This window comes from Parasteatoda tepidariorum, chromosome 5, assembly GCF_982258835.1.
Source record: "Parasteatoda tepidariorum strain Cologne lab strain chromosome 5, Ptep-v5.0, whole genome shotgun sequence".
Taxonomy (NCBI): Eukaryota; Metazoa; Arthropoda; class Arachnida; order Araneae; family Theridiidae; genus Parasteatoda; species Parasteatoda tepidariorum.
This window is the reverse complement of record NC_141759.1, coordinates 63,693,396-63,705,201: the sequence shown is the minus strand read 5'-3', so window position 1 is coordinate 63,705,201 and position 11,806 is coordinate 63,693,396. Positions and strand designations below refer to the sequence as shown.

The following is an 11,806-nucleotide window of genomic DNA, read 5'->3' as shown; positions in this document are numbered from 1 at the left end:
GTGTTAATTAATTTTTCTTTATTTTGTTAATTTTTTCACATATTGGCAACAATACATTGATTTAAAATGGCTGGGCTATAATCACATTTCGAAGCGTTTCGGATACGCGGTGTTAAGATGATAAATAATACTAAAAATATAGATTATCATTGCTCATGTATCTATCAACATAATAAATAAAATGTTATCTTCTGAATTTTAAGCTTTGGATTTTATGTCTCCTATTTTTCATAAAGTTTAATCTGAATTCATTGGATGTTCTACGTAAACAAGTATAAAATTCATTATAGTTTTATCAAGGTTCGCTTTTGTTTAGAAAAAAAAAAAACAGCTTAATGTTATCTCGATATTTTATGCTTTACGTTTTTCTATAATTATTGTAGTGATTAGAGTTCTTAGAATTTTGTGATGATAAATAATGATCTGACACCTACATTTTAATTGACTTCTTAGTGGACAAAATATCTGTACTTGTGTTATGATGAATTGTTGTAGTTTAATCAGTGCATTCTATTATTGCCTTATTATTTTATGAAGAGTATAACGTTAGATTAATGGCGTTACAGATCATATTCCTTCACCATTGTACTGTCACCAATCTGTTAGGTGTTTTGAGATGATTATTTTAGTAACAAACACTTGAAATTAATCAAAATTCTATTTTTAATAATTATAGCTTTTACCGAAAGCTAAATGAGAAGTTGGTAATTAGTTATCAATTCGATTTCATGTGTATTTGAAGCTAATACTTTGCTAAAGATAACATTTACAAATAATCACACCAGCCAGTATGTTCTACAATTTACCAAATTTTTTTATGTAGTACGTTAGAATTGTTAAAAATAAGTCGGAAAAGTTTTTTTTAAGAAACTTCCTTACTTTCCCACCCTTTGAAGCCTTAGCTAAAAAGTTGCAAGTAATTAAAAAAAAAAAATTATCCCTAGGATTTAGGATATGCTATTGTGTCTAAACTGATTGTAGAATCAATAATATTTATGAATACACATTAAAAGTGCAGCAAATGCTTATCTATTTATGAAATGCTTAAATTGAGAAGTTAATCAAAAAGTTATATATTCTGATTTATTAGACCACATATTTCTAAATTAAATTATGTATTTTTTTTGATTAAATAATTATTGTGAGGAATTTTTTTTTTGTAGCTGTGTGTAATACTGTGTTGTCACTGGTTAACAAAGAAAAAAAAATTGCTGATTTTTACTTCATAATTTTAAATATAAACATATTGATAACATTTGCTTATCAGTAAACAACAAAAACAATGCAGAAAAGTGGTTTTAAGATGTAAATTGTACTGTTCAAATGATTACAAAAATTTATAATTTTTAAAAGGAAAAATTCTCAAAACTTATCATATGTCACAAAAACCTTCTGACTCTATATCTGAAGTTGTATAGAGTGCAAAACGAGCTCATAACATTATATTTTAAAGTATAATCAATAATCCTAATTACATTGTAGTACAAAACTGGTTACATTTCTGAGATTATTTTGTAGGAGTTAAATGTCAAACTTCTTATAGGGCTATACTTTGTGCGATGTAAAGCAAAATGTGAATAAAGTAACATAAATGAATTTTTTATTGTAAATATCTTTATACTGCATATAACTTTTGTATTTCTTGTGATTCATTTTCGTTAAGATTCCTGAAACAGGGGTCTGTCCAAGCCGAATTTACTACCGTTTAGCGGTACCTTCACAAATTCAACTTTAGGAAAACTCCTAATTACATTGTAGTACAAAACTGGTTACATTTCTGAGATTATTTTGTAGGAGTTAAATGTCAAACTTCTTATAGGGCTATACTTTGTGCGATGTAAAGCAAAATGTGAATAAAGTAACATAAATGAATTTTTTATTGTAAATATCTTTATACTGCATATAACTTTTGTATTTCTTGTGATTCATTTTCGTTAAGATTCCTGAAACAGGGGTCTGTCCAAGCCGAATTTACTACCGTTTAGCGGTACCTTCACAAATTCAACTTTAGGAAAAACGGTAGTTTCACAAATTCAATTTTAGGAAAAACGGTAGTTTCACAAAATACTTTTTCTTAAAATTTTATTTTTGTATCCCTTAAGAAACGATAAATCCATATTTTTGTGTTGATTTTTTAATTTAATTTTTAATTTTTCACAAATTATGTCTAAATTTTCACAAAATAGGTACCTCTCAGAAAAACCTAGACAGACCCCTGTGAAACTACTTCAGCATCATAATTGGCTTTTAATTAATTCATTAAAAAATTCAGTGCTATAGTTAAAAAGCTAAGCAATAATGATATATATTTTTTATTGTTATGTCAATGGATGTTGTTTACAATGCAACCATTTGAATATAATCCCATATTTCTATTTAATTAGCAAATTCCTATTCATTTAACCTTAATTTAAAGGAGAATATTTTTTGACAGCTGGTATATTGTGAACAAAGAAAATAGAATTCAGAAATTAACTTCAGTTTGCTATAGGTCATATGATTATAAGATTTTTAATATCAAAAATATATCTTTTCTAGTAATTTTGATGTTACTTTTAAGAAACAAAATATTGTAGTTATATTTAGACTAAAAAACTTTTATTTCAGTTGGCCTGACTGTCCAATATCTGTTTTTGTCAGCATTGTATTTGATGTCTTAATGGGCATGCTTTGGCATTAATTCTTAAAAATCGTAGAAAGGTTGCTACAATCAAAACCTGAAGACTATAAATTTAGTTGCTGTAAAACTTGCTTAAGGAGGAGACGATAGCATTCTTTTTTGTAGAAAAACACCATCCAATTAGTTCGAACAGTAGATACTCAACGATCTTTTATAGAGTGTTTAAAAAGTTTGAAATGTAGATAAGTTTATAATAGCCTATTAATAAATATATTTACGTTTATTTTTTTAGAGTGTAAAACAAAATGTTTCCCTTTTGAAAAAATTTTTTGAACTAACCTACCTCAAATTCCAATATGCCGAGATCAACTGCTGAAACATTAAAGCAAATTCAGGTATTCCATTTTACAGTTTTTTATTGAATTATATGTAAGCACATTGCATTTAATTTTTCGTGCTTTCTACAGACATTGTGTAAAGTTATTACTTTTTATGTTTATTTGTTGTTAAATTTGTTAACTTTTTACCACTTATAATGTAATTTTCTGTTTTATTTTTTGCTATTCAATTAAAAAATAAAATACCGATAATGTTAAATTTCCATAAACTAAGATTTGCAAATATTTATTCACAATAGTAAAAACTATGTTTAAGGAATATTCACCTAAACTCTTATATCGAAAACTCTCTACTAACTGTCTATGATCTGTTCATAACTAAATTTTATGCATGGTCAATTCCATGATATGGTCAACCAAATGACTAAAATTTTAAATTTAATATTTTTAAACAAACTGCATTGTTTTCAAGGTCAAAAACTGAAATTTTTTAGAAATATTAATTTTCAACTTATTAATTTCAGTTTTCAATTGGCTATAGGCTGTTAAACGAAGGGCTACATCATTTGTAATTTTTAATCACATTAAGTGAATCTCTAACGAGTACAGTTCTTTTAAAAAATTCACTCTAATAATAGAAAATGGAATAAGTATTAATTAAAGTAAACTGTATCAAAACCAGTTATTTTACACAAATGTGTAGAAATATTTGACATTTTGGTTTACAAAAAAAGTCACAAGATGTACTTTTAATGTTCTACTTCAAATATGTAATTAATTGTATTGTACCTCTAAAATTTAGCATAATAAAATTTTTTCTTCTGTTTAAAAGCAGGTTTCTAAATCTCATTTGTATAGTCTATTTTGATTTAAAATTTTTTTTTTATTGAAAATTAATAATTATTTTTGCATCTGACACCATAGCTTTTCTTTTCATTACATTTGTTTTCATGTAACCTGAAGCAGAATATGATAGTCATTAAAATGTTAGGAGAGGGCATATTAATGATTTTTTTAGTTTAGTGATATAAAATTTACTTAAAACGTCGACAGACTATGCATTAAACTAACATGACCAAATCTCCGTTTTCTGGTTGTAAAATTTTACTGGAAATATGGAATGTAGTTAATGTAATGAATGTAAAAAAAATCAAAAATCAGTTTTATTTCCTAAAAATGTGTGGGGCCGCAACCCTTCCTTAATCCAGCCTGAATAAAAACTAATATTTACTATAAAATATTCTATAATATATTTATAAAAGTATATATACTATATATAGTATATAATTTATACTATAAAATATATTCCAACTTTCGACAATAGATATTTAAATTTCATAGCAAGATAAGTTAAGAGTTATATGCAAGCTTGTAATTAATGAGATAACTATAAAATAAAAATTTTCATTCTAAAAACATTGGTTTTTCAGTGAGATAATAAAAGTAATAGAGGCAGAATAATTAGTTTTTTTTTTTTTTTGCATTTGCATGCCATGTTTTCTTAATTTTTAATTATTGTTTTTTGAATAAGCATTTTTGTCGTATTACATAAAACAATATTTAGAATTATACAATGTATTAGCATATTTTAATTTGTTTTTTTGTAGAAACAATATTTATTTAAAAGATTGAATTATGAGCAGAAATAGTAAAGGCAAGGTAACTGGAATAAATTCAAAATCTCACATCGCTAAAATATTAATATTTATTTTTATAATTTTTTCTTATGTAATTTTTCTTTTGTTTTTCTGGATATAGATAAGTAATCAGGATTAACTCAAAAATAATATTCATTTCATGCATAAAAATTTATAGTTTTATTTGTATATTAAATCAAAAACTATGTTTTTTTTTAAATCTCTTTTAATTTATATATTGTTAAGCTTTCAGAATTACTCATTTATTTTTAAAATCATGATTATTAAAACTGTTTTAGAAAAGAATCTTTTTTTTTTTCCAGCTGGGCAAGGAAACATTATCTAATATAAAAAATATGTAAATTTAGTTGTATTGAAAATGTTTGGATATACAGTAAAACCTCGTTAAGTCGTCACTCAAGGTACCGAACATTTTCGACGACTTAAGCGGGGTGACGACTTAAGTGGAGTTAGAAATTTCTTTAAAAAAACTAAAATAACATTGAAATTTTTTAATGGACTGCAATAGGATTCGTTGAGAAAAATTAGATTTTTAGAATATAATGCACATGCAAATAAATGTGTAGAAAAGGAATACAAATACTTTTGTATAGTTACCACTTTTTATTTTTATTTCTGAGCATTAAAATAGCTTAACATAGTGGATTGATGCAGGAATTGTTGATTGCTGTTAACCTTCTTTTCCAATATCATCAGCGCCTTGAATTCTTCCTCTGTTGTGCTCTCAATTGATGTTAAATATCGTCTAACTTTCTCTAACGCTTCTAATGTTTCAGTCTTGCTGGGCGGAATTCCACACGAATTCTCATCATCACTATCCTCGCTGGAACTGTGTTGTTTTTCATCTAAAAATTCTGAAGTTAAATCTTTTACAGTCGCTTGTGAACAAATAGCGATGTCATTGTCAATATCGACAAATGCATTTACGTCATTGACACTGCAACCTTTTTCATTAACAACTTGCAGCAAATTTTCTAAGGGCTCGGGGTCGACTTCTTCACAGAGGATATCTTCGGATTCTGCATTGGCTACAAATCCCGCGTGTCTGAAGCAATTAAAAACAGTTTGCGTAGAAACTGAGCTCCAACTTCTATGCACATAATTGATCGCGTCTAAAACGGAAACTTCAAACTTTTCATTTTTATCCAATGCTTTTATCAGGTCTTTTACTAGCATTTTTTTGTACTTTCTTTTGAAGTCCCGAATTATCCCTTGATCTAATGGCTGAAGAAGTGCAGTAACATTTGGAGGAAGGAAAACGATTTCAATAGCTTTTAAGCTTTCGGGTTGACTATGGGCTGTGCAATTATCGACAATAAGGGCAACTTTTCTCTTTTGGCGCGAAAACTGGGAATCCAATTTACGGATATGACATTCCCAAATCATTGTAGTCATCCATGCATTTGAATTTGCTTCATATTCAACTGGCAGAGATTTAACGTTTTTGAAACAACGTGGCCTTTTGCTCTTGCCTATCACTAGTGGTTTAAGCTTTTCATTTCCATTCATATTCGCTCCCAGCAAAAGTGTTAGACGTTGCTTGCTGGCTTTTCCAGTGGTGCATTTTTCGCCCTTAAACGATAGTTTTATCAGGCAAAAGACGATAAAATAAGCCCGTTTCATCTAGATTAAAAACATTCGAGGCATCAAACCTGGATAAAATGTCCTTGAGAACACTGTTCCTCCAATTTTCTATAGCATTACCATCAACAGCTGCGGCTTCCCCACAAATCGTTTTAAAAGAAAGACTATTTCTGTCCTTGAAACGCTCCAGCCAACCATTGCTGCAATGGAAATCTTCTATGTTCAACTCCTTAGCAATTTCCATCGCTTTTTCTTTAAGAATGACGGAAGAAATAGGCACATTTTGCGATCTTGCATGCTTTAACCATCGAACTAAAATCTCCTCGATCTCGTCAAACTTTGATTTCCTCATTCTCTTTCTATTGTCTTTGCAGTCTGCTTCTTCAATGGTTTGCTTTGATGATAGAATATCACTTAAAGTAGTTCTTGGAATATTGTGTTCTTTGGCAAAAGCTGTTTTCGAAACATTTGACTTTTCAAAAAGTGCAATTAAGTCCTTTTTTTCTTTAAGAGATAACGAGGTAAGTTTTCGTTTTCCCGGCATTTTGAAACGTATTCAAATCACAATTTTGTAAGAAAATAAAATGGCCCTTATAGCGGGGCTAACTCGCTATGAAATGAAGTCCGACTGAAGTACGTACAATAAAGAAAAACGTCTACACTCGACTGAGTCAGAGCAAGAAGTGAGAACTTTGAACGATTGGCATGCAAAATTCCAAGAATCCAAATCCCCTAAAAGGAAAGGAATGCTCACAGCTGTAGAGCGAACTTCGTGGGTGGTCCGAAATTCCCGGAGATACTTAAAGTGAAAGGGGCGGGTCTGAAATGATAACAGATAGGTTTGCCATTAAAAAAGATAGGTTTGCCATTTTTTTGGGGTGACGAATTATCCGGAGTAGAGTTAAATTCGATGACGGGTAAAAGAGGGTTATTTTACATTATTGTCTATGAGGCTTAGTCGGGACCACAGGAAAACGACGACTTAAGCGGAGTGACGACTTATCAGGGTGACGACTTAATGAGGTTTTACTGTATTCTAAAATATTGATAATCTCTGAATAATATTGCAATATTTGAAATTCTGATATGGTTTAGCACCACTTATCATCCTGATTTTTCTCCTGCTTTGTTATATGATATAGAGAAACGATATTTTGTTGTACTTGTAAATTGTATTATTTTACTATGAATTAATTTCTTTGTGGAATTCTTGTACAAAAATTAAACCATTTCTAACTTTTTCAGAAACAAGGCTTGTCAATATCCATTATTAGTGCTGATTCTCCAAAACCTGCTGCAGTGGAAACTGTATGTTTATTTTTATGTTTATCTTATTAAAGAGTTTTAAAAAAGATTAAAATTTTTTATTAACAGATGATATACAAGGCAAAACTTGTTCTAAGTTTTAATACATAATACTAAGTATTAATGAGTTTCTCAACAGCCTATCTTTTGGAACATTATAAAGCAGGGTTGGGGTTTTGGACGTCCTAAACTGGTTTTGGACAGGACACGTGGGTTTTACTGTCCTAAACTGGGTTAAACTGTCTTAAAGTGTCCAAAACCTTGAACTTTGGTAAAAGGTAAAAATTCTATAGGTGTAACCATTGTACACATAATAATTACATGTATCAATAAATATTTGATATTTTTTATACAATTTACTATAACTTATTAAAAGAAAATAATATAATATAATAGGAAAAGGTTTATAATTTTTGAAGCTCCACAATTCATTGAACAACAGAAATGAATAACTAATCCTTTAAATATAAATATGCTTTTAATAGTGATAAATAATATTTTTGCATAAGGATAAATATGGCAATATTAAAAAATAATAATTTTTCTTAAAAAAAATACTAAATTTGTTCAAAAATTAACCTTTTATTTTTCACAATATTTTTTTTAAAAAATGTTATAATTTCTGCATCACAGGATGATAAAAAAGACATCTATTTTAAAAAGAAATGTTTTTTAAATATAAATATATTAGTTTAAATTGAAAATACAAAATAACTGAAAAATGTATTATAACAGTTTTGAAGGGCATAACATCAGTTTCAGCTACTGACACTGGTGATGTATCACCAGTATGCTAAAAGAATTGAACATCAATGAAGTAAAAGTATTCTTGAATAGTACTACAGATAAATAAACCTGTTTATGACGAACCGAGCACTTAGTTCCTAATATTTTAACCTATATGGCTAGGCGAAACTTCAGTTATGTACTATTGAATGAGAGGACCAATTGAACTTGATTACTGATTAATCTTCCTTTGTTTAAACTGAAGAGTCAAACAATATTAATAAAACATTATACTTTTAAAAACAAATATTCTCTGGTATATTTAATTATCAATATGTTATTAGTTCTATGTTTATTTTACCTCTTAAATATTGTTCAGATAAAATTGTGACATAATTTGAGTAAAAGGGTTTTGGACAGGACGGTTTAAACCAGGGCTTAAACCGTGGATTAATCCATTTTGTCCTAAACCTTGCCAACCCTGTTATAAAGAAATTATGGTCAGTTACACTGTAACATATTTTTAACACTGTAACTCTGATATTTTGGAGTATACATATATATAATAATAAAGAAAGCTAAACATTTACTTGGCTTTGTACAATTATAATATACAGAAACTTTTAGGTCAATGCTTTACTAATAATATACATAAGTAAAATCTATTTTCTGTACCATATTAAATGGGGAAAAAAAGAGATAATAACAATTCTTTGAAATCAATTATGAGCAATATGAATTAAAATGTGAGCAATTTTATTGCATTTCTTATTGAAAATTAATTTATTTTATCTACACAAAACATATAATGCATGAATGAACTGTGTCGAGTTAATGAGCTAATTAGCTTAGTAATTTATTTAAAATGCATGCATATATTAATAAAATAATAAATTTATGTTTTTAAGTGTCTCTAGTTATGATTTAATAATTAAAATGATTAATAATAATTATGATTTAACGATAGTGAAGTAACTGCAAACTTTCAAAGACACGTGCACTATTTTTCCTCCCCCATATAAATCTATGTATTGTCAGCAATGTAACTATATAAAAAGAGTTGAAAATAAAGAAGGGTTGAGGAAGGAAAGGGCAAAAAGGAAATGGAGTCTATTACATCAGGGGCAACAGGATGGATTCTTTTGACTAAAAGGGCAGCATGGTGCTGCGCCCTGCTTACCCTGCCTAGAATGAGCTCTGATTCAGTGTTTCCTAAAAAAAGATTTAAAAGAGATTGAAGAATAGTAGTCTGTAGGAAACCTTTGTTTTTTTAGATAAATTGTTCTTTAAACAATGTAACTTTTATAATTCTTTTTGCTTTGTTTATCAATGGAAAATGTCTTTTTTCTATAAAATCTAAAATTGTGGACAAATTTGTTTTTTTAAGTAGGTTTTTTGAAAAAAAAAAAACTATGAAGTCCGACCTAACCAATCCTGTTTCCGTTGACGGCATGTAAGTTCTCGCATGATTGAATATTTAAACTAGCATGTAACTTGGTTTCATATCTAGCTATTTAAAGTTAGGAATCGAATAATAAAATTTTAATATTTATATTTCTTATTTAAAGAAATTTAATTAAACTCTTTATCATTTGATTTTGAAGCGCAATCAAAATTTATATTTCTGTAAACACAGAATTCCTAAAGATTATAAATTAAGAATATGTTCTTATTTAATTTTATTAAATTTTTTTAGGTGCAATCGATACTTTATAAATTTTTTTAGATGCAATTAATATTTTATGAAAATTTTGTTAGATGCAATACTCCCTTTTTTTATTTCATTTTGAAGTTATAGAACTCTTTCTTAATCATTTGATTGAAGAAGTTTTAAACCAAATTGAATTTTTAACAGAATATTTATTAATGACTTAAAATTAAGAAAATATTGTCTATTTAATAATTTTTTAAAAAAAAATTTCCATCTTTATAATTTTACATTTTTGAGCCCTTAAAATAATTGCATTCAAAGAATGTTTCAATGATCAAAAAATTTTTTAAATGTGGACCATTATAAAGCCCTCTCTAAGGACTTCATATTATTAGCCAGTAAATTAGCCAAATATCAAAAGTATTAGCCAAAGACAAATTTTTTAAAAAAAATTTATGAATAATCTTTTCCCATAGAAAACTTATAAACAAAAATCAAATTTACTTGAAATTCAATTATTTTATAAAATGCAAATTTAAATTAAGAGTCATATTGCAGTTGGGGAGAGCAGTAAATATACAATGAGTGTGGAAGAGGGGGAAAAATGTAGATGTTTTATCGTCTTTGAGGGGGAAAAATAGGTTGGGGGTTAATTTTTGATTACTTCTTAGACTAGAGCAGTAATTATAAGGCTAAACCGAAAGCAACATTGTTATTCTCATTTTACTGTATATGTTATTGTCACAAGAAAACATATTTTTTATAAAAATTGTTGGATGATAATATGACATTTGGTGCCATTTAATCTGTTTTATCGACACATAAATTTCATCACACAATATGTGGTCCGACCACGGATGATGTAATCTGTATTTTATTATAGTTTGTCTCATGTTCACATAATCTCTCTTGTTGCTTACATTATCTGGACTTGATATAATTTTAATTGATTATGCGACATATGTAAAAAAAAAAAATTTACTGTAATCGAATAAAAATACAGGAGTTGTTCAGAAAAATTCCCTCTGACCTTTTTTTTTAAATATCGGGGACAAGTGGAGTATATATTTTTCTTTTCGATAGAAAAAATCATTCACCAAAACACAATTTTTTTCACTGAATTCACAATTTTATGGCATTTGGCGTAGTGATAAATTCTTAACTCGGGCCTTTCATTCACTAATTTACATTTGTAATATGATTTTTTTTAAAGGTTTTCTTCATTTGTTTTATTTGCAACACATTTTTTTTTCAATTCAATTCAATATAGTATTTAACATCTTTCCATTTCCAATGTTTCTGTTAAGTATAAATCTATGCTTTTATTTAAATCTATAAAGACCCCAATTAACTTATTTAAAGTATAAACTAATAGGTTTAAATTAAAAACAATAAAATTTGAATAAAAAATGGTTTTATAAATTACTTTAAAGAGTGGAATAAATAGTTCTAATTTCTTTCTTCGTATTTACAACTATGCTTGAAACATTTTATGATTAAGTGTTAAAAATTGCTAGATTAGAGAATTTTTACTGTTCTATGCTGCTAGAACTTGTTCTTACTACAAAAATTGCACCAAATTCTAATTTTAACCTGCACATCACTAATAATTTATATACAACAATCATCATTTTAAAAGATATGTGATCAATAGTTAACAGTGACCAAAGGGACACTTAATGCAGCAAAAGACTTAATTCTGTTACAAAAATGGAAGTGTTTCTGATATTCATCAAAACATTTAATTTAAGCAGTTATACTTGCGTATAATTATTATGAATGCCACAGAACAATAATTGATGCAATTTTTTTATATTCTGAGAAAAAAATTATGGCTTGTTAAACCCACATATTGCAAAACTTCTGAAATATTTCTATTGCTTTTTGTATCATTCTTGTTTCAAAGCATGAAGTTTTAAGTCTT

The 11,806-nt window shown here is 27.7% G+C and overlaps 1 protein-coding gene across 7 annotated transcripts in view; it reads left to right on the top strand.

Moving 5' to 3' along the window:
- Positions 1-11,806, top strand: part of LOC107438926 (uncharacterized) — a 53,204-nt gene that overhangs the window by 150 nt on the left and 41,248 nt on the right. For 3 of the 7 annotated variants that reach the window (XM_071185703.2, XM_016051342.5, XM_071185702.2), the window contains exons 2-3: positions 2,913-3,015; positions 7,446-7,508. In XM_071185703.2, the coding sequence (XP_071041804.2) occupies positions 2,977-3,015; positions 7,446-7,508 (102 nt within the window). In that variant the 5' untranslated portion in view covers positions 2,913-2,976. Of the gene's footprint in view, positions 1-25; positions 301-2,912; positions 3,016-7,445; positions 7,509-11,806 lie in introns of those variants that run through there. The other 4 variants (XM_016051343.4, XM_016051341.5, XM_016051340.4 and 1 more) reach the window with 4 other exon arrangements.